The sequence below is a fragment of the Diorhabda sublineata genome, chromosome 6 (assembly GCF_026230105.1).
Source record: "Diorhabda sublineata isolate icDioSubl1.1 chromosome 6, icDioSubl1.1, whole genome shotgun sequence".
Classification (NCBI taxonomy): domain Eukaryota; kingdom Metazoa; phylum Arthropoda; class Insecta; order Coleoptera; family Chrysomelidae; genus Diorhabda; species Diorhabda sublineata.
The window spans coordinates 2,482,119-2,506,031 of NC_079479.1; the positions used below are offsets into that span (position 1 = coordinate 2,482,119).

At 33.3% G+C, this 23,913-nt stretch overlaps 1 protein-coding gene across 3 annotated transcripts in view; it reads left to right on the plus strand.

Moving 5' to 3' along the window:
• Nucleotides 1-21,352, plus strand: part of LOC130446035 (uncharacterized) — a 30,534-nt gene extending 9,182 nt beyond the window's left edge. Inside the window, exons 1-6 of one of the 3 annotated variants that reach the window (XM_056782016.1) lie at nt 2,317-2,389; nt 3,768-3,839; nt 10,341-10,439; nt 18,887-18,982; nt 20,082-20,198; nt 21,201-21,352. In XM_056782016.1, the coding sequence (XP_056637994.1) occupies nt 2,332-2,389; nt 3,768-3,839; nt 10,341-10,439; nt 18,887-18,982; nt 20,082-20,198; nt 21,201-21,274 (516 nt within the window). In that variant the 5' untranslated portion in view covers nt 2,317-2,331 and the 3' untranslated portion in view covers nt 21,275-21,352. Of the gene's footprint in view, nt 1-2,316; nt 2,390-3,767; nt 3,840-10,340; nt 10,440-18,886; nt 18,983-20,081; nt 20,199-21,200 lie in introns of those variants that run through there. The other 2 variants (XM_056782017.1, XM_056782018.1) reach the window with 2 other exon arrangements.
• Nucleotides 21,353-23,913: the final 2,561 nt, after the last annotated feature.

Consider the following 23,913-nt stretch of genomic DNA (forward strand, 5'->3'; position numbering starts at 1 on the left):
CCGCCAGATGCGTCGTTTTCATCCCCGGAGCCGCGCACATATCCAGAACGGTACTACCAGGAACCGGATTTAAAATTTGGACGGGTAAACAACTCGCCTGGAAAAAAATTTAATATTAAGGGACGAAGGGACAAAATATACAAATTAGTCTCTACGTTTCCATAAAAATCGTAATAATATACCCTGTATAATGTAAAAGACATTCAAGAAAGAACATCTGTTACGGCCAAATCATTCGAATAGTAGTAAAAATTATTTATTTCGTTCATAATCTTTGAATCTGATACGGGATGAAACAAAATACTAATACATTATTTCCTCGGTTTTTTTTCTAATGAATCACCCTGTATTTTATGTTTTGAAAAGTACCCCATTTTTTATCAATCATTTCCTATACCTAAAATTATTAGTTTTGATTTTTTTGTACCCAAATAATAATTATGTACGAGAATAGTCCCAGAAATACCTGGCCCAGCAAAGAAAACACAAATTTTTCAACGTAATCTCCTTCTAGCTTCATAAACGTTTCCCAGTGATGTCCGATACCCTTTTTTTATTTTAGTTAACCGATGAGGCAAGTGGAAAATTCCTACACCTCAATTTAAACGTCGTAACTTGTTAAAACTAGTCTATGAAGAGTATAAAACACTTGTGAGGGACGTCATGGTTCATTGTGGAGCCGTTGAGTACATAATCCTTCAGATACCCCCACTAGAAGTTACCAGAAGCCTTCGGGCTCTTCAGCTTGAACCCTTTGATGTCATTAGGCAAGTTGTGAGGTTTGCCCAGGTGTTTAAAGCACTCTGGATCGTCCGTGATGCCCACGGTGTACTGGAGGTTTAGTTGGAGCAGTTGTTTGGTGTGAGACGCACGGGATCCATCTATATGGGCGATGCCAAGGCTTTTGGTCACACCAACGATGGGTTCTGGACCCACCGATCAAGTTGAGGTGTTTAAATCGCGCTCGAATGAGTCCAAAGCACTCTGGATCGTCCGTGATGCCCATGGTGTGTTGGAGGTTTGGTTGGAGCAGTTGTTTGGTGTGAGACACACGGGATCCATCTATATGGGCGATGCCAAGGCTTTTGGTCACACCAACGATGGGTTCTGGACCCACCGATCAAGTTGTGGTGTTTAAATCGCGCTCGAGTGAGTCCAAAGCACTCTGGATCGTCCGTGATGCCCACGGTGTGTTGGAGGTTTAGTTGGAGCAGTTGTTTGGTGTGAGACGCACGGGATCCATCTATATGGGCGATGTCAAGGCTTTTGGTCACAACAACGATGGGTTCTGGACTCACCGATCAAGTTGTGGTGTTTAAATCGCGCTCGAGTGAGTCCAAAGCACTCTGGATCGTCCGTGATGCCCACGGTGTGTTGGAGGTTTAGTTGGAGCAGTTGTTTGGTGTGAGACACACGGGATCCATCTATATGGGCGATGCCAAGGCTTTTGGTCACACCAACGATGGGTTTTGGACCCACCGATCAAGTTGTGGTGTTTAAATCGCGCTCGAGTGAGTCCAAAGCACTCTGGATCGTCCGTGATGCCCACGGTGTACTGGAGGTTTAGTTGGAGCAGTTGTTTGGTGTGAGACGCACAAAATCCATCTATATGGGCGATGCCAAGGCTTTTGGTCACACCAACGATGGGTTCTGGACTCACCGATCAAGTTGTGGTGTTTAAATCGCGCTCGAGTGAGTCCAAAGCACTCTGGATCGTCCGTGATGCCCACGGTGTACTGGAGGTTTAGTTGGAGCAGTTGTTTGGTGTGAGACGCACGGGATCCATCTATATGGGCGATGTCAAGGTCACACCAAGGATAGGTTCTGGACCCACCGATCCTAGTCTGGCGAGTGACCAGACACCCAAATTGGGAAGGACTTATTCACAACCGAAGAAGACCTGAAAGAAAAAGTTTGCAGACGTCTACGATTATTTAAAAATATAGAGAAAAGTCTAAGCTTTCCAAATATGTATTATTCAATGCCAATAAACATATTTTGCATTATGAAAATTCGTTGGGAATCTTCATTCACGAATATTTTACGAATTGTGTGAATTACTTTATAATAACTTTGTATATAAGGCGTTAGGTTTCAAATAAGACAGTTTCGTTTCAATGATATGACTAGAAAGTTTCATTAAGTTGACACACGTCGTTAATTAGCTCTAATTGAAATTAGAACTAGTTTCTATTTCAAATTAGAGTTAATTCAATCACCCTTAGGTACTATTTTGAGATTTAAATTGGCCTTCATTTTTCTTTAAAAGAAAGAAAATTCCGTTCCTTTTTCCAGTTCACGTTTAGTCATTTGTCGAAAACTATTTGCACGATGAAATTTGTTTTTATTATTTATTTATATACGATTTTATCATTTTTTTCTCTAATTGGTAAGTATTGATAATAATAAAGTTGTTTTCGTGTTTTTTACATACAAAAACAAATTGAAAAAACAACAAAAATAATATAAATAAAGAGGATAACAAACTTTTTAATAAGCTATAATAAAATAAGTGGTTTGAAGTATTGTTGAATTTATAAACAAATATCATAATTTCAAAAAACCGACGACTGCAGATGTCTTCTTCGGAAACGTTTCTCGCTGTTTAATTCCATTGTGAAGTGTTAAATCCACGATTAGGAAACAGCGCAAAAATTTGGCTTTATTCCCGTGGAAAATTGCCCAAAAACTCGATGGAAACTTCTTCACGACGTTGTTTTTGTTCCATTCTGAGCAAACGCAGCAATCACCTTGACCACAGCTTTTTCTATGTTTGCTAGCTCACGCACACACCACAGCACCGCTTTGTGGACTCTCTTCAAGATTTTTGGAATCGTCACCTCATTTGGTCGACCACTACGATGCTGGTCTTCGCAGGTCGTACTGGATAAAGAAGGAGCGGACTCATCCAGACTAGAATCTAGTTCAGCTTTTATATTGACCAATTATTGAAGGCTGCCAAACAAATACTAAATGATGTCTTCAAACTTGAAACATACCGCCATCTCTAGGTCAGACCAAGTAGTTCTAGAACCATCTTATCATGTACTTCGTAAATAAAAGCTTGAAGCAACCGTCACAGCAAGGAAACTACTGGGAATTGAAAGGAAAGACACAATTGATGACCCAGCTTTGGTTTAATCGTTTTAATAATGTAGATTTGAAGATTGTTCGTTCCCAGGTCGTCCAGCTGCGTAGGATGAGTGAAAAACTGATTATCGAACTCCCTCGAACTCTCTTAAGAAAACATCGCAATTGAAAATCATTAGACGGGATCTATCAAAGTTGTTTTGATCGATACTTGCGTTGAAGCACGGATTTATTTAAACAACTCCAACATGGAAAGTCTTATCGTGTGTCTGGTGGAATTTTGAAGGTTTAAACTACTTAGAAATCGTTCCAGATAATTGAGATTTCAATGTCGATGTATATAGTTGTAACTTTGTGGGAATTTATTAGGTTTTACAAGGTTTAGTTAACCGGAAACAGGTTTGTTTTGTTGCAACATACTGCGGAAGTTACGCCGAATATCGAAGAACTGAAACACTTCAAAGGATATGGAATTTGCTAGGGGTAGAAAGTTATGGAAAAAGGGTGGAAGACATCTGAAGAGGTACATGGATGAACCGAGTAGAATAAGAAGAGTGTTTTTGATACGAAAAAGTACGATAAAAACAAAGCAATTCAAACTATTGTATAGATCAAAATCGAAATTTCCATCTTTCCATTTCTTTGATTACAAAACATTTTTTTTTCGACTTTTTTAGAGATGAAAAACTATCCTCATGGAATGAACGGAATTTTGAGAGTTGAAAGAGCAGTTCCACCAAATCTTAGAGGTATTTAAACAGAGTCTGTATTTTATCAATATCAAATTATTTCCATGGTCTATATTTTCGAATTCAACATAGAAAAATATGTCTTCTTAGTTTTTGCCATTTTATACTGTAAATTCGAACGTCTTTGCCATCTTGGCAATGAACTGATTGTTGTGGGATTGTGGCAATCAAATAACAAAACAAATTCAAGAGGGCAAACCTTATTAGACTCGAGATGCCTACGGATATTGATCTTGAACTTCTATAGGCTGTAGAAAGACGTGCCTTAGTAGCTTGTACTTTTTTAAAGAAATAACTCTCGATAAATGGACGTTTTGGACATCTGCAGACGAACTCGGTGTCCATGATCCACGTCTTCTGGTCGGAGACGTATCTGCCGTGGCTCCAAATGTGCGAGCAATACTCCAAAGAGTTTGGCATGCCAAACAATGTCAAAAGCCTTCGATATGTCAAGTAAGATTGCTCGAGATTCCCAATAGATCTCTATAGCTTTCCAATAATTATATACCGACCTAAACTAACCTAACATTTAATCGGACGTATTTTAATTTCAAAAACAAAAGTATATCGACAAAATTCAATAAATCGAATTGTTTTTTGTCTAATACGAATTAAATATTTTGTGTAATTTCACTAATTTTGATAAAATATTTATAGTTTGTAAAGTTTGGTATTTCGTTGCCACAATCCCACAACAATCACATTCAAACTGTACATACAAGTCATATATCTAGCCAAACAATGTCTGCGAGCAATACTCCAAAGAGTTTGGCATGCCAAACAATGTCAAAAGCCTTCGATATGTCAAGTAAGATTTCTCGAGATTCCCAATAGATCTCTATAGCTTTCCAATAATTATATACCGACCTAAACTAACCTAACATTTAATCGGACGTATTTTAATTTCAAAAACAAAAGTATATCGACAAAATTCAATAAATCGAATTGTTTTTTGTCTAATATGAATTAAATATTTTGTGTAATGTCACAAATTTTGATAAAATATTTATAGTTTGTAAAGTTTGGTATTTCGTTGCCACAATCCCACAACAATCACATTCAAACTGTACATACAAGTCATATATCTAGCCAAACAATGTCTGCGTGCAATACTCCAAAGAGTTTGGCATGCCAAACAATGTCAAAAGCCTTCGATATGTCAACTAAGATTGCTCGAGATTCCCAATATTTCTCTATAGCTTTCCGATAATTATATACCGACCTAAACTAACCTAACATTTAATCGGACGTATTTTAATTTCAAAAACAAAAGTATATCGACAAAATTCAATAAATCGAATTGTTTTTTGTCTAATACGAATTAAATATTTTGTGTAATTTCACTAATTTTGATAAAATATTTATAGTTTGTAAAGTTTGGTATTTCGTTGCCACAATCCCACAACAATCACATTCAAACTGTACATACAAGTCATATATCTAGCCAAACAATGTCTGCGAGCAATACTCCAAAGAGTTTGGCATGCCAAACAATGTCAAAAGCCTTCGATATGTCAAGTAAGATTGCTCGAGATTCCCAATAGATCTCTATAGCTTTCCAATAATTATATACCGACCTAAACTAACCTAACATTTAATCGGACGTATTTTAATTTCAAAAACAAAAGTATATCGACAAAATTCAATAAATCGAATTGTTTTTTGTCTAATACGAATTAAATATTTTGTGTAATTTCACTAATTTTGATAAAATATTTATAGTTTGTAAAGTTTGGTATTTCGTTGCCACAATCCCACAACAATCACATTCAAACTGTACATACAAGTCATATATCTAGCCAAACAATGTCTGCGAGCAATACTCCAAAGAGTTTGGCATGCCAAACAATGTCAAAAGCCTTCGATATGTCAACTAAGATTGCTCGAGATTCCCAATATTTCTCTATAGCTTTCCGATAATTATATACCGACCTAAACTAACCTAACATTTAATCGGACGTATTTTAATTTCAAAAACAAAAGTATATCGACAAAATTCAATAAATCGAATTGTTTTTTGTCTAATACGAATTAAATATTTTGTGTAATTTCACTAATTTTGATAAAATATTTATAGTTTGTAAAGTTTGGTATTTCGTTGCCACAATCCCACAACAATCACATTCAAACTGTACATACAAGTCATATATCTAGCCAAACAATGTCTGCGTGCAATACTCCAAAGAGTTTGGCATGCCAAACAATGTCAAAAGCCTTCGATATGTCAACTAAGATTGCTCGAGATTCCCAATATTTCTCTATAGCTTTCCGATAATTATATACCGACCTAAACTAACCTAACATTTAATCGGACGTATTTTAATTTCAAAAACAAAAGTATATCGACAAAATTCAATAAATCGAATTGTTTTTTGTCTAATACGAATTAAATATTTTGTGTAATTTCACTAATTTTGATAAAATATTTATAGTTTGTAAAGTTTGGTATTTCGTTGCCACAATCCCACAACAATCACATTCAAACTGTACATACAAGTCATATATCTAGCCAAACAATGTCTGCGTGCAATACTCCAAAGAGTTTGGCATGCCAAACAATGTCAAAAGCCTTCGATATGTCAACTAAGATTGCTCGAGATTCCCAATATTTCTCTATAGCTTTCCGATAATTATATACCGACCTAAACTAACCTAACATTTAATCGGACGTATTTTAATTTCAAAAACAAAAGTATATCGACAAAATTCAATAAATCGAATTGTTTTTTGTCTAATACGAATTAAATATTTTGTGTAATTTCACTAATTTTGATAAAATATTTATAGTTTGTAAAGTTTGGTATTTCGTTGCCACAATCCCACAACAATCACATTCAAACTGTACATACAAGTCATATATCTAGCCAAACAATGTCTGCGAGCAATACTCCAAAGAGTTTGGCATGCCAAACAATGTCAAAAGCCTTCGATATGTCAAGTAAGATTGCTCGAGATTCCCAATAGATCTCTATAGCTTTCCAATAATTATATACCGACCTAAACTAACCTAACATTTAATCGGACGTATTTTAATTTCAAAAACAAAAGTATATCGACAAAATTCAATAAATCGAATTGTTTTTTGTCTAATACGAATTAAATATTTTGTGTAATTTCACTAATTTTGATAAAATATTTATAGTTTGTAAAGTTTGGTATTTCGTTGCCACAATCCCACAACAATCACATTCAAACTGTACATACAAGTCATATATCTAGCCAAACAATGTCTGCGAGCAATACTCCAAAGAGTTTGGCATGCCAAACAATGTCAAAAGCCTTCGATATGTCAACTAAGATTGCTCGAGATTCCCAATATTTCTCTATAGCTTTCCGATAATTATATACCGACCTAAACTAACCTAACATTTAATCGGACGTATTTTAATTTCAAAAACAAAAGTATATCGACAAAATTCAATAAATCGAATTGTTTTTTGTCTAATACGAATTAAATATTTTGTGTAATTTCACTAATTTTGATAAAATATTTATAGTTTGTAAAGTTTGGTATTTCGTTGCCACAATCCCACAACAATCACATTCAAACTGTACATACAAGTCATATATCTAGCCAAACAATGTCTGCGTGCAATACTCCAAAGAGTTTGGCATGCCAAACAATGTCAAAAGCCTTCGATATGTCAACTAAGATTGCTCGAGATTCCCAATATTTCTCTATAGCTTTCCGATAATTATATACCGACCTAAACTAACCTAACATTTAATCGGACGTATTTTAATTTCAAAAACAAAAGTATATCGACAAAATTCAATAAATCGAATTGTTTTTTGTCTAATACGAATTAAATATTTTGTGTAATTTCACTAATTTTGATAAAATATTTATAGTTTGTAAAGTTTGGTATTTCGTTGCCACAATCCCACAACAATCACATTCAAACTGTACATACAAGTCATATATCTAGCCAAACAATGTCTGCGTGCAATACTCCAAAGAGTTTGGCATGCCAAACAATGTCAAAAGCCTTCGATATGTCAACTAAGATTGCTCGAGATTCCCAATATTTCTCTATAGCTTTCCGATAATTATATACCGACCTAAACTAACCTAACATTTAATCGGACGTATTTTAATTTCAAAAACAAAAGTATATCGACAAAATTCAATAAATCGAATTGTTTTTTGTCTAATACGAATTAAATATTTTGTGTAATTTCACTAATTTTGATAAAATATTTATAGTTTGTAAAGTTTGGTATTTCGTTGCCACAATCCCACAACAATCACATTCAAACTGTACATACAAGTCATATATCTAGCCAAACAATGTCTGCGAGCAATACTCCAAAGAGTTTGGCATGCCAAACAATGTCAAAAGCCTTCGATATGTCAAGTAAGATTGCTCGAGATTCCCAATAGATCTCTATAGCTTTCCAATAATTATATACCGACCTAAACTAACCTAACATTTAATCGGACGTATTTTAATTTCAAAAACAAAAGTATATCGACAAAATTCAATAAATCGAATTGTTTTTTGTCTAATACGAATTAAATATTTTGTGTAATTTCACTAATTTTGATAAAATATTTATAGTTTGTAAAGTTTGGTATTTCGTTGCCACAATCCCACAACAATCACATTCAAACTGTACATACAAGTCATATATCTAGCCAAACAATGTCTGCGAGCAATACTCCAAAGAGTTTGGCATGCCAAACAATGTCAAAAGCCTTCGATATGTCAACTAAGATTGCTCGAGATTCCCAATATTTCTCTATAGCTTTCCGATAATTATATACCGACCTAAACTAACCTAACATTTAATCGGACGTATTTTAATTTCAAAAACAAAAGTATATCGACAAAATTCAATAAATCGAATTGTTTTTTGTCTAATACGAATTAAATATTTTGTGTAATTTCACTAATTTTGATAAAATATTTATAGTTTGTAAAGTTTGGTATTTCGTTGCCACAATCCCACAACAATCACATTCAAACTGTACATACAAGTCATATATCTAGCCAAACAATGTCTGCGAGCAATACTCCAAAGAGTTTGGCATGCCAAACAATGTCAAAAGCCTTCGATATGTCAACTAAGATTGCTCGAGATTCCCAATATTTCTCTATAGCTTTCCGATAATTATATACCGACCTAAACTAACCTAACATTTAATCGGACGTATTTTAATTTCAAAAACAAAAGTATATCGACAAAATTCAATAAATCGAATTGTTTTTTGTCTAATACGAATTAAATATTTTGTGTAATTTCACTAATTTTGATAAAATATTTATAGTTTGTAAAGTTTGGTATTTCGTTGCCACAATCCCACAACAATCACATTCAAACTGTACATACAAGTCATATATCTAGCCAAACAATGTCTGCGTGCAATACTCCAAAGAGTTTGGCATGCCAAACAATGTCAAAAGCCTTCGATATGTCAACTAAGATTGCTCGAGATTCCCAATATTTCTCTATAGCTTTCCGATAATTATATACCGACCTAAACTAACCTAACATTTAATCGGACGTATTTTAATTTCAAAAACAAAAGTATATCGACAAAATTCAATAAATCGAATTGTTTTTTGTCTAATACGAATTAAATATTTTGTGTAATTTCACTAATTTTGATAAAATATTTATAGTTTGTAAAGTTTGGTATTTCGTTGCCACAATCCCACAACAATCACATTCAAACTGTACATACAAGTCATATATCTAGCCAAACAATGTCTGCGAGCAATACTCCAAAGAGTTTGGCATGCCAAACAATGTCAAAAGCCTTCGATATGTCAAGTAAGATTGCTCGAGATTCCCAATAGATCTCTATAGCTTTCCAATAATTATATACCGACCTAAACTAACCTAACATTTAATCGGACGTATTTTAATTTCAAAAACAAAAGTATATCGACAAAATTCAATAAATCGAATTGTTTTTTGTCTAATACGAATTAAATATTTTGTGTAATTTCACTAATTTTGATAAAATATTTATAGTTTGTAAAGTTTGGTATTTCGTTGCCACAATCCCACAACAATCACATTCAAACTGTACATACAAGTCATATATCTAGCCAAACAATGTCTGCGAGCAATACTCCAAAGAGTTTGGCATGCCAAACAATGTCAAAAGCCTTCGATATGTCAACTAAGATTGCTCGAGATTCCCAATATTTCTCTATAGCTTTCCGATAATTATATACCGACCTAAACTAACCTAACATTTAATCGGACGTATTTTAATTTCAAAAACAAAAGTATATCGACAAAATTCAATAAATCGAATTGTTTTTTGTCTAATACGAATTAAATATTTTGTGTAATGTCACAAATTTTGATAAAATATTTATAGTTTGTAAAGTTTGGTATTTCGTTGCCACAATCCCTAAGCAATCACATTCAAACTGTACATGTAATTTAAAAAAAAATTGTATTCTAATTTCCGAAACACAGACTCAAATTTCATATAAATAATATCAATATTTGTAATTTTTTTAAAATAAATTCCAATATTAGGTTACAAAAAAATGAGCGTCTTCCCTAGAGTAGGAAGATCTGAATCTATGATAGATGCGGAGGAAGTACCACCTTTCATACTGACATTTTTAAACTATGGTAAGTATTATTTTGATATTCAAAAATACTGGAAAAATTCGAATTACATAAATCATGAACAATCGGTTCATTTTTCTGGTCTCTTCGCAAACTTTCCGGTATCCCCTTGTAATATTCAGAAGCACGCCCTTGATATTCGATGAATATTTTCAATGATACAGTTTCCCAATGAATATAAAATGGTTTGGACAGGCCAAAAACCGAAAATACTTGAAGCTCCACTGGAAGAAATCACGGGGTGTTAAGTCACATGACCTCGTCTGCTTAGTACGGCGAAGCTCCATCTTGCATAAGGTGGAGGTCGTTGAGAACGAAGCGCGTCGGCAACAGAGCCCGTTTTTAAGAATGTTTGTAGTGGCGGTCGTAAATCATACGATCAAAGGAGAAGAGAAAGTTTTTATATCAAAATTATTCTTTACGAACGTTGTTTGAAAATCAAATATTATTCCTATATACATAGCGTGTGGGAAAATAAAATATTTTTAAAAAAATTGCATTTTTTACCTTCAGCTAATTCCATACAAAACTACTCGGGGTATAACTCGAAAAAATTTTTAACTGTGTACTAAAAGAAGTGATTTGACTGTGGATTACGAATGCTTCATCATTTTATTACTCTCTTATTCATAAAAATGGACCATACAATTATTATAGTAGTATTTATATTTTTTTTAAAGATAAACCAGTCGCAACGGATATAGATGATGGATTTGAAAACATTGATGGACTGTATAATAACCAAGCTTAATTATGAATGTAAAATATTTAAAAAAAAAATAAAATTTACTTCGTAATCATTTTTTATTCATTCAATCCGTACTTACGTCAATAATTCGATCAGCTGATTATTCTAATTTACGTTTATTTTATCTTTAATCGTATTTTTAATAAAATTAATTTGATTTTATAAATTTAAAATGTAAAAAAGCTACGATAGTTCAATGGCTAGTGACTCGGCTAACGTTCCTATTGGTAGATCGAAATTATGTAATTTTTTAATAAAATTTCGAAAAAAATTCGCGCAAATTTTGTTTTCTTCTACTTTAATTCAAAAATAAGTTACAGGGAAGTCATTTTTATTGAAAAAAAACATGTACGTGTAATTGAATTTGAAAAATTTCATTTAGTTTTCCGGGACGTTCTGTATAACGTAATAAACTCACAATACTTGCCTATTTGGATCACGTGGAAACTGAATTGACAATGTGACAAATATCTACCCTTAAAATCCCCCAATCGATCTTTTTTACGTCAGTTAAGCATATGTAGAGCATACCAATAGAGACACAGTTTAATTTTCACCGAACTCATTGCAATTTTGATTAAAATATACTAGAAGTTTGATATATAATACACAAAATCTACACTCATCGCAATCGATTCGCAAGTCTCGCATTTTTCACAACAAAATATAAATCGATCATTACATAATCCCGATTAGAAATCTAGTGATTTTTTCATACAAAATGAAGGATCTATTATCGTTTAATCCCGATTTAACTCTAAACGATTTTCTTCGGTCACTATATTAGGCTGATTTAGCATCAAATGACTTATTAGGAATCACAAATCGATTATCACATGCTCCAGACTCGATCTAGTGTGATTTTTGGTGAAATATCATAGAGAAACTGTCTGTTTATAAACCAAACTTGGTATGAAGTAATTTACTGTGAAATTACATCAATCGGTCCGCGATTTAACATCAAATGACTTATTAGGAATCACAAATCGATTATCACATGCTCCAGACTCGATCTCGTTTGATTTTTGGTGAAATATCATATGGAAACTGTCTGTTTATAAACCAAACTTGGTATGAAGTAATTTGTTGTGAAATCACATCAATCGGTCCGCGATTTAACATCAAATGACTTATTAGGAATCACAAATCGATTATCACATTCTCCAGACTCGATCTCGTTTGATTTTTGGTGAAATATCATATGGAAACTGTCTGTTTATAAACCAAACTTGGTATGAAGTAATTTGTTGTGAAATCACATCAATCGGTCCGCGATTTAACATCAAATGACTTATTAGGAATCACAAATCGATTATCACATGCTCCAGACTCGATCTCGTTTGATTTTTATTGAAATATCATATGGAAACTGTCTGTTTATAAACCAAACTTGGTATGAAGTAATTTGTTGTGAAATCACATCAATCGGTCCGCGATTTAACATCAAATGACTTATTAGGAATCACAAATCGATTGTCACATACTCCAGACTCGATCACGTTTGATTTTTGGTGAAATATCATATGGAAACTGTCTGTTTATAAACCAAACTTGGTATGAAGTAATTTGTTGTGAAATCACATCAATCGGTCCGCGATTTAACATCAAATGACTTATTAGGAATCACAAATCGATTATCACATGCTCCAGACTCGATCTCGTTTGATTTTTATTGAAATATCATATGGAAACTGTCTGTTTATAAACCAAACTTGGTATGAAGTAATTTGTTGTGAAATCACATCAATCGGTCCGCGATTTAACATCAAATGACTTATTAGGAATCACAAATCGATTGTCACATACTCCAGACTCGATCTCGTTTGATTTTTGGTGAAATATCATATGGAAACTGTCTGTTTATAAACCAAACTTGGTATGAAGTAATTTGTTGTGAAATCACAACAATCGGTCCGTGATTTAGCATCAAATGACTTATTAGGAATCACAAATCGATTATCACATACTCCAGACTCGATCTCGTTTGATTTTTGGTGAAATATCATATGGAAACTGTCTGTTTATAAACCAAACTTGGTATGAAGTAATTTGTTGTGAAATCACAACAATCGGTCCGTGATTTAGCATCAAATGACTTATTAGGAATCACAAATCGATTATCACATACTCCAGACTCGATCTCGTTTGATTTTTGGTGAAATATCATATGGAAACTGTCTGTTTATAAACCAAACTTGGTATGAAGTAATTTGTTGTGAAATCACATCAATCGGTCCGCGATTTAGCATCAAATGACTTATTAGGAATCACAAATCGATTGTCACATACTCCAGACTCGATCACGTTTGATTTTTGGTGAAATATCATATGGAAACTGTCTGTTTATAAACCAAACTTGGTATGAAGTAATCTGTTGTGAAATCACATCAATCGGTTCGCGATTTAACATCAAATGACTTATTAGGAATCACAAATCGATTATCACATACTCCAGACTCGATCTCGTTTGATTTTTGGTGAAATATCATATGGAAACTGTCTGTTTATAAACCAAACTTGGTATGAAGTAATTTGTTGTGAAATCACATCAATCGGTCCGCGATTTAACATCAAATGACTTATTAGGAATCACAAATCGATTATCACATTCTCCAGACTCGATCTCGTTTGATTTTTGGTGAAATATCATATGGAAACTGTCTGTTTATAAACCAAACTTGGTATGAAGTAATTTGTTGTGAAATCACAACAATCGGTCCGTGATTTAGCATCAAATGACTTATTAGGAATCACAAATCGATTATCACATACTCCAGACTCGATCTCGTTTGATTTTTGGTGAAATATCATATGGAAACTGTCTGTTTATAAACCAAACTTGGTATGATGTAATTTGTTGTGAAATCACATCAATCGGTCCGTGATTTAGCATCAAATGACTTATTAGGAATCACAAATCGATTATCACATGCTCCAGACTCGATCTCGTTTGATTTTTGGTGAAATATCATATGGAAACTGTCTGTTTATAAACCAAACTTGGTATGAAGTAATTTGTTGTGAAATCACATCAATCGGTCCGCGATTTAGCATCAAATGACTTATTAGGAATCACAAATCGATTATCACATACTCCAGACTCGATCTAGTGTGATTTTTGGTGAAATATCATAGAGAAACTGTCTGTTTATAAACCAAACTTGGTATGAAGTAATTTGTTGTGAAATCACATCAATCGGTCCGCGATTTAACATCAAATGACTTATTAGGAATCACAAATCGATTATCACATACTCCAGACTCGATCTCGTTTGATTTTTGGTAAAATATCATATGGAAACTGTCTGTTTATAAACCAAACTTGGTATGAAGTAATTTGTTGTGAAATCACATCAATCGGTCCGTGATTTAGCATCAAATGACTTATTAGGAATCACAAATCGATTATCACATACTCCAGACTCGATCTCGTTTGATTTTTGGTAAAATATCATATAGAAACTGTCTGTTTATAAACCAAACTTGGTATGAAGTGATTTATCTTGTTTTGATATACCAATCAACTCTCTACGGTGCAAGTTCCCTTGTCTCATACTTCTATAAAAACAAAAACCCAAAAAAGTTAAACATGAGTACATACGAGAAAATCGTTTGTTCAACCCACGGCAACCATTTTGACGTAACTCACCTGAATAAGTCAAATTTTGACGTAGATCACCTGAATAAGTCAAATGTTGACGTAGATCACCTGAATAAGTCAAATGTTGACGTAGATCACCTGAACAAGTCAAATTTTGACGTAGATCACAAAAAGTAAAAAAGTCCTCGCAAATTATATATTTCGATTTGGAAAAGTTGGTTTTTTTAAAATCTTAATTCACAAAAAATACATTAACATTCACACATTGCAATTCTACAATTGAATGATGTAATTTCAGCGATCGAATTAACATAATTCATTGATTCAACTAACTCAATAATTCTTATTTATATTAAAGTCCGTGCTGATTTAGTTTTCACAAATTATAAACCTTTTTGCATTTTAATCTAGCTTTTTTATGTTTCGTAGCGCAAGAGTCTAAGTATTAACAAAAATTTTAATTTATAAAAAGTAGTTTTCGGACTCGATTTATGTCGATTGTCATTTTATGTTGATTGATGTCCATTGGCGTCGATTCCTATTAATTCATGTCATTTGACGTCTTTTTTTTTGTCAATTAACGATCACGTTTTGGTTAATTTGCTTAATTTTTTTCTGATAATGCCCAAAAATACTCAGCATTAGTTATTGCTGGACATGGAAAAGTTTGTTGGGTAATACACGGTCACCTGGTTTTTTGGCTCTAGAAAATCGAAAAATGGATGGATTTTAATGATCTTGGTCTCAAAATGTTCCATTTTACGGAGGATTTATAAAAAAAAATACGAAAACTGAAAAAATAAATATTTTTTACAGTTTCATGACTTTAAATGCAAAAAAATGACTTTCTACATATAATCCTTCGTAACTGTTTCTGACGTCGTGGAATCAAGTTCGTATATTTTTTTTCGCAATTTACATAAAAAAATGAATATTTTGAAAAAAAAATTTCAAAAAAGTTAATTTCATGAAACTGTAAAAAATATTTTTTTTTTAATTTTCGTATTTTTTTTATAAATCCGCCGTAAAATGGAACATTTTGAAACCAAGATCATTAAAATCCATCCATTTTTCGATTTTCTAGAGCCAACCTAACCTAACCTAACCTAACCTAACCAAAAAACCAGGTGATCTTTGTTGCTATATCGAATCACATTACCTTTTAGAGAGAATTCGTTTACGGTTAACACTTTTTCAGTACAGTTTTCTCGGTGTAATTTTAATTTCCCCGATACTTTCAGCATCTTTGGGAAAAAATCTAAACGCGAGTATATTTTGAATTTCGAAATAGGTGCATCGATATTTTTAGCTGCCAACGTGGGGAATCGAAACAACACTTTATTTAAATTTACTCTAATGACAATATATGTCGTATTTATCCTGAGATTGGGTATAAAACCACTCCAACTGAGACGATTTTCTTTATTTCCCATACAATACGACTGAAGTTCGGTCTAAATGAAGTTATTGGAGTTGTTTTCGTTTCTTTCGGTGATAGGTTATGTCTACGGTAAGATATATTTCCTTATCTAATTGTCTATTAAAACAAATATGGAAGTTTTTAGCGAAATTCTACAAGGTTACGGTTTAAACATTTTAATTTAATATTAATGATATAATCGATTTTGAAATCTTTAAAAAAAAACCCACAATTTAACTTACGTCAGCACGTCAAAAACTATCGATTAAATTCCATTCTAAAAGCTAGAACAAAACACATTAATGGTATTTTTTAAAAGAAACCATAATTGTAACATCTGATGGAACTGTATCAGACAAATTTAGGGTCGAAAAGGGATTAAAACGACGAGATAGCGAGAAGCAAACACCAGGCCTCAATTACCACCACGAACAGCTTCAATCACCAGGAATCAAAGGAGTCATCTAGAGCAGCCAAAATTAGATTATACCAAACAATAACACGACCAAGGGTATTGGAACATGGGTTTTAACAAAATCTGAAGGAACAAAACCGTTTATATGGGAAAAGAAGATGTTGAACCCACAATAAATGATGAACTGATGGAACTGTATCAGACAAATTTAGGGTCGAAAAGGGATTAAAACGACGAGATAGCGAGAAGCAAACACCAGGCCTCAATTACCACCACGAACAGCTTCAATCACCAGGAATCAAAGGAGTCATCTAGAGCAGCCAAAATTAGATTATACCAAACAATAACACGACCAAGGGTATTGGAACATGGGTTTTAACAAAATCTCAAGGAACAAAACCGTTTATATGGGAAAAGAAGATGTTGAACCCACAATAAATGATGAACTGATGGAACTGTATCAGACAAATTTAGGGTCGAAAAGGGATTAAAACGACGAGATAGCGAGAAGCAAACACCAGGCCTCAATCATCACCACGAACAGCTTCAATCACCAGGAATCAAAGGAGTCATCTAGAGCAGCCAAAATTAGATTATACCAAACAATAACACGACCAAGGGTATTGGAACATGGGTTTTAACAAAATCTCAAGGAACAAAACCGTTTATATGGGAAAAGAAGATGTTGAACCCACAATAAATGATGAACTGATGGAACTGTATCAGACAAATTTAGGGTCGAAAAGGGATTAAAACGACGAGATAGCGAGAAGCAAACACCAGGCCTCAATCATCACCACGAACAGCTTCAATCACCAGGAATCAAAGGAGTCATCTAGAGCAGCCAAAATTAGATTATACCAAACAATAACACGACCAAGGGTATTGGAACATGGGTTTTAACAAAATCTCAAGGAACAAAACCGTTTATATGGGAAAAGAAGATGTTGAACCCACAATAAATGATGAACTGATGGAACTGTATCAGACAAATTTAGGGTCGAAAAGGGATTAAAACGACGAGATAGCGAGAAGCAAACACCAGGCCTCAATCATCACCACGAACAGCTTCAATCACCAGGAATCAAAGGAGTCATCTAGAGCAGCCAAAATTAGATTATACCAAACAATAACACGACCAAGGGTATTGGAACATGGGTTTTAACAAAATCTGAAGGAACAAAACCGGTGTTGAAAGGACCCAAAACAAGAACTAACCAAGAACTGGATTTGTACAAATAACATTATACACAAAAACCCAAAGAGTAAGAAGATTTTGCAAAAAGGGGCGTTAAAGGAGAGGAAGCAGGTACAAGGAAGAAGAGGAGACCGAAGAAAAATGGGTCTCGAAGACCTGTAAAGATATATTGAAGACAACCAATCAATGCATGCTGCTACTTTCTTCACTGGCTTTGTTGATGATGATTCTGTAACAAATCGAGTTGAATACAATCCTCTATTCAACAAAACTTGCCAAGATGGTTCAAGAATGTCAAAAAGGGATTCAAATATTGAAAAAATCACTGGTATTGGGAGGAATACGATCCAAATTTGGTCAAAATCGTCTGCCGAAGCGATTGGATTTTTAGGCTAAAGGAAAAAATACTTGGAAGATATTCATGAGGGAATTTGAAGCTGGATTGAAATGGAATTTTATTATCCAGTGACCAAGAGAATGCAGATCTAGTTATTGAAGATACTTTGGAGAAAATATAACACGTGGGGCACATCACAGAACGACCACGAGACCTTGAGAAGTTGTCATCATCATCATCGTTGCATCATCATTCGGCTGTCAAAAATATTTATTGGCGTTGGATAGCGCATAATTTGACAATCTCCCAATGAAAATCTCTTGTCAATTGGTGATGAAACTAAACAAAAATCGACTTCTCAAGACGAGCCAAGTTCAACAAAGTTGTTGGCGCACTAAGTACTTCGAAGTCTGTCAATTCTGAATGGTACACCAGCATTTGTTTTGCCGTAAGTTTTGGAGAAAATCAGTCAAACCAAACTAAGAAGAGTTTTCAAAAATAGTTCAAACAAAAACTTTTTTGTACAGTCAAAACATCGAATCGCCACCCAACGATGCTTTTACATGTTTTAGAGGTACCCAATTGGTTCGAACGCGCTCAAAAGTGAGAATATTTTGATAAACAATAAAACCGTATCCAATTTTGAACATTTGTTTTTATTTGTCTATGTCAAAACTTTAGTAACAACCCTCGTATAAACCCAATAATATGAATTATCAATTATTTCGTAGCTTATGCAGCATTACCTGAAAATTATAGAGATTATGTAATGGTTCAATTAGACAAAGAACCCAGAAGTTTCGATGAAGTTTTAAACATTCCAAGAGGTAAGAAATATTGAATATATACAAGGTGTTTCATAAAAGTAATGTGCGTATGTACGTTGAGGTCTTGTACGAATAAAAGAGATAGTCCAGTCATTTTAGTTAGACATTTAGATACCCAGCTAGTTCAAACTTGTTAATTTGACATCCTAAAACTTCTCTCAAAACTCAAAATTAAAATTTCGGGGTTAAAAGTCAAGAAAATCGCACATTTTTGCAAATAACTCGTTTCCTATGAGTTTTACGCTATTTTTATTTATTATCAATATTGTAGAATATTAAATTTTCTACAACTTTTGTTTTAAAAATTTTTTGATACGGTGAATCGTTTCTGAGATAGAGGGCGGTTTGAAATCCCGTTCGAAATCAACTGGTAGTCTCGATCAAAATAAATTATTACTAAATATATAATTATAAGTAATTTTAATTTTTTACCAACAATTACATTATATTTAAATATTTTTTGCTCAATTATTTATTTCCAATCAAGTATAAGTTCATTTAATAGCACTTACCTGCTCGTGTAGTTTCAAAATTGTAGAAAGGTAAATTTTATATTATAATTCAAATGTTATTCATAGTAATTATAAAAAAATAACGAAACAAAAATGTCATTAATGTTTATTAAACGGGATTCTAACCGCTCTCTATGTCAGAAACGATTCATCGTATCAAAAAATTTTTGAAACAAAAGTTGTAGAAAATTTAATGTTCTAAAATATTGATAATAAATACAAATAGCGTAAAACCCAAAGGAACCGAGTTATTTTCAAAAAATGTACAAAAAAATCGATTTTTTTGACTTTTGACCCCCTATTTTCAAAATTTTTCAAAGATCCTTTTTCTGTCGACATAAAAAAGATCTTCGTCAGAAATTGCGTTCTGTATTCGAGAAATAATGATCCAAAAATAATTTTTTTTTGATGTTTGTCGCGAAAAAATATTAAATTTTGTACCAATGTGCCTTTTAGTAGTGATTAATAAGCATATTATCAAATTCTCTGACGAATAAATAAAATTTTCCACTCAAAAAAATTACTTATTTCAAAAATTTTTTTGGTACGAAGCTCAGAATTTTTTTCTTATTGCCGGAACCTACTAGAGACTGTTCCAGGATCTGCCGATGTTAAGCATGTCATTTTGAGAATTGGAAGGAATTCAAATACGTGGGAAAATCTTGGTTTCGGCGTACGAGATTTTACGACAAATGAAAATGGAGGTGAGTGTACAGATACAGAAAAATATTTTACTACTGTTTAACTGTGTAATTCCACAAAGCAATTTGTTTACGTATACATCAGATCCACACTGAAACGCTCACGAAAAATCGGCGTAAGTCCGTCAACGCTCAAGTCTGGCAACCCTGTCGAAATACATTAAGACGAAGCATGCTCAGACAGCAGTGTTTGTGTCTTGATAACACGTGATAAATCGTTGAACGGTAGGGAAGACGTACCAGAAATTCTTAAAAACGGGCTCTGTTGCCGACGAGTCAAATTCTGGACGACCGGTATCTGTTAGTCGAACAGCTCAACCAATCTGCAGTGCGGCTATCGGGAGAACTTGAAATGTCCGATCGAGGATGATTTGCCTCATTTTTTACCCCCGAATATATTAAAATAGAAAAAACCGGGTGGTTCTATTTAAAAAAATAAAGAAATTTGATATTTACGAAGTTAATCTTTGAACACTTTTTATACACACCCTGTATAAAATGAAAAATTTTTCAACATAGATTCAAATACGTCTGACCTTGCTAAAAACAACCGAATAGAAATCATTTTCATATCTTTAAGGGTATAATAGTAAAAAAATAATTTATAAGGGTCTACAACTTACGAAATTTTTTACGAAAAAATTAATAACTCAAAAAGCATGCATTTTTCGAAAAAAGTTTTTAGACAAAAATATACTAAAATTTTACGTGGATTTCGAATATGTATTAATATATAGGGTGTTCTATTTAAGTTTTAGTTAAAAAGATCGTATCCGAAAACTCAAACGTAAAAATTTCATTGTAAGTATTTTGCCATATACGGATAGTGTTAATTCGTCGCGGGACACCCTGTATATAATTTTATATCTATTTCAAACTTTACGTTTATTATTTATATTGATTTTTATCAAAACTTGCATGAGTTAATTTGAAAGTTGAAGATTTTATTTTCGAAAAAAAAAAAAAAATTTTACGGAACAATTCCGAGTGATATTTTTCTTTCAGAGTCAGCAGTTCGAACAAGACAAAATCATTACAAAACGAGGGAAGAAGATATATTATCAAATAATATCGAATAACAGCTTTTTATAACAATTATTCGAACTTTTTTAACCAAATAAGAATAATACAATTTAATATATCAATTGCAATACTACAGAAAATGTTAAAAAGTTAACAGATATAATAAATAACTTAAAATAATCAGCATTTGTTTCATTTCAATGGTGTACAAAACGAGGCACGGAAAAATGATGGAGATAACTGATGAAAAAGGAATTAACACAAGGATCAAAGTGGAAACCTCCACTGGAACCAATAAATCGAAGAAGAACACGCATGGCTTCACAGTGCACATTATTTCCGCATTGCATGGTGGATCTGATGACTCAAAACGTGCTCAAAAGTATTCCTCTTCCGAGGAAACTGGCGGCCCTTCATATCTGTGGTATGGGTACTTTGTTTTGACGATTTCCTGGTGCGACTTCCCCTGTATGCTCTCCAATCTTTATTCCTTGATTCTTGGGCTTCTTTGGCTAGTTTCCCTTTAGGAAGATATGCAAAATATGCTTTTCTAACCTCGCTTCTGTCAATTTTGCACCAACAAAGAGCGCCCACCCTTCATCTGGAGTATAAACATTCTGTTTTGCCCAAACGCTTCAGTTTTCTGGCTACAAAGTTACTTCGAACCGCCTCAAGCGAGAAGAAAATTGAAGCAAGCAGCATTTTGCTCCAGAAATCTTTTTTCCAATCTATTAGCGCAACTTTTTCGAAAACGCGAAACACAGCTGATAAATATTAAGTTCCGAATATTTTCGCCATGCCCTTCAGATATTAAATTACCTCGAACAACTTGTCGACATTTTTCCGTATTATTTTTACCCTTCAGCTCTCGCCAAATAGTGAACAGATTGTCATGTCCCAAGAGTGTCTTTGCCTGTCTCGATCCTTGGATTTTTTCTCTGTTGTTCTGTACCTGATATAGTTATTCCAATATCAATTGCAGATTATAAAAACTGGTTCGAAAACCTTGCCGACAATTTTGTTTGATCTACCATAGGCGTAGAAACAATCGAATCATGATAAATTGGACGATATTATACGCCTTTATAAACGTGAATAGACGAGTAAAATGTGCTTAGTTGTAAGGGAGTTTGGTTTAAACAGGGTACCAGACGTGAATCAACATACGCGAAAATGTGTATGGAATAATTCGATAATTTTTCGTGCTTAATTCACAAAATTCCATCCTTGTAATTAAAACTGGTGAGTAATTTTTATAAAATGTCGGTATTTCCGTGTTGCGAAGTTTGCACTTTTTGAAAATTAGGTTTGTTATGAAGAGAATTCGAAAATATAGAATATAGCGTAACTTAACCTTACATAATCCAACATAAAACAACATAACCTCATATAACCCAACATAACTTCACATAACCAAACATAACCTTACATAACCTCACATAACTCAACATAACCTCCCATAACCCAACATAACCTCATATAACCAAACATAACCTTACATAACTTCACATAACTCAACATAATGTTACATAACCAAACATAACCTTACATAACCTCACATAACTCAACATAACCTCACATAACCCAACATAACCTCATATAACCAAACATAACCTTACATAACTTCACATAACTCAACATAATGTTACATAACCAAACATAACCTTACATAACTTCACATAACTCAACATAATGTTACATAACCTTAGATAACCCAACATAACCTCATATAACCAAACATAACCTTACATAACTTCACATAACTCAACATAATGTTACATAACCAAACATAACCTCACATAACTCAACATAATCTTACATAACCCAACATAACCTTAGATAACATAACATAACCTCACATAACTTCACATAACTCAACATAATGTTACATAACCAAACATAACCTTACATAATTCAACATAATCTCACATAACCCAACATAACCTCACATAACCCAACATAACCTCATATAACCAAACATAACCTTACATTATCTCACATAATCTCACATAACCCAACATAACCTTAGATAACCTAACATAACCCAACATAACCTCATATAACCAAACATAACCTTACATAACTTCACATAACTCAACATAATGTTACATAACCAAACATAACCTTACATAACCTCACATAACTCAACATAATCTCACATAACCCAACATAACCTTAGATAACCTAACATAACCTCACATAACCCAACATAACCTCATATAACCAAACATAACCTTACATAACTTCACATAACTCAACATAATGTTACATAACCAAACATATCCTTACATAACCTCACATAACTAAACATAACCTTACATAACCTCACATAACTCAACATAATCTCACATAACCCAACATAACCTCACATAACCCAACATAACCTTAGATAACCTAACATAACCTCACATAACCCAGCATAACCTCATATAAGCAAACATAACCTTACATAACTTCACATAACTCAACATAATGTTACATAACCAAACATATCCTTACATAACCTCACATAACTCAACATAATCTCACATAACCCAACATAACCTTACATAAGATAACATAACCTCACATAACCCAACATAATGTTGCTGACAAAACTTGACGCAATGTTTTAAAACTGGTATAATTGTATTCTGGATAATCTGCTACCATTTGTTGTATGACTAAGGTCGCAGCCCTGTTTTTTTTATATAAA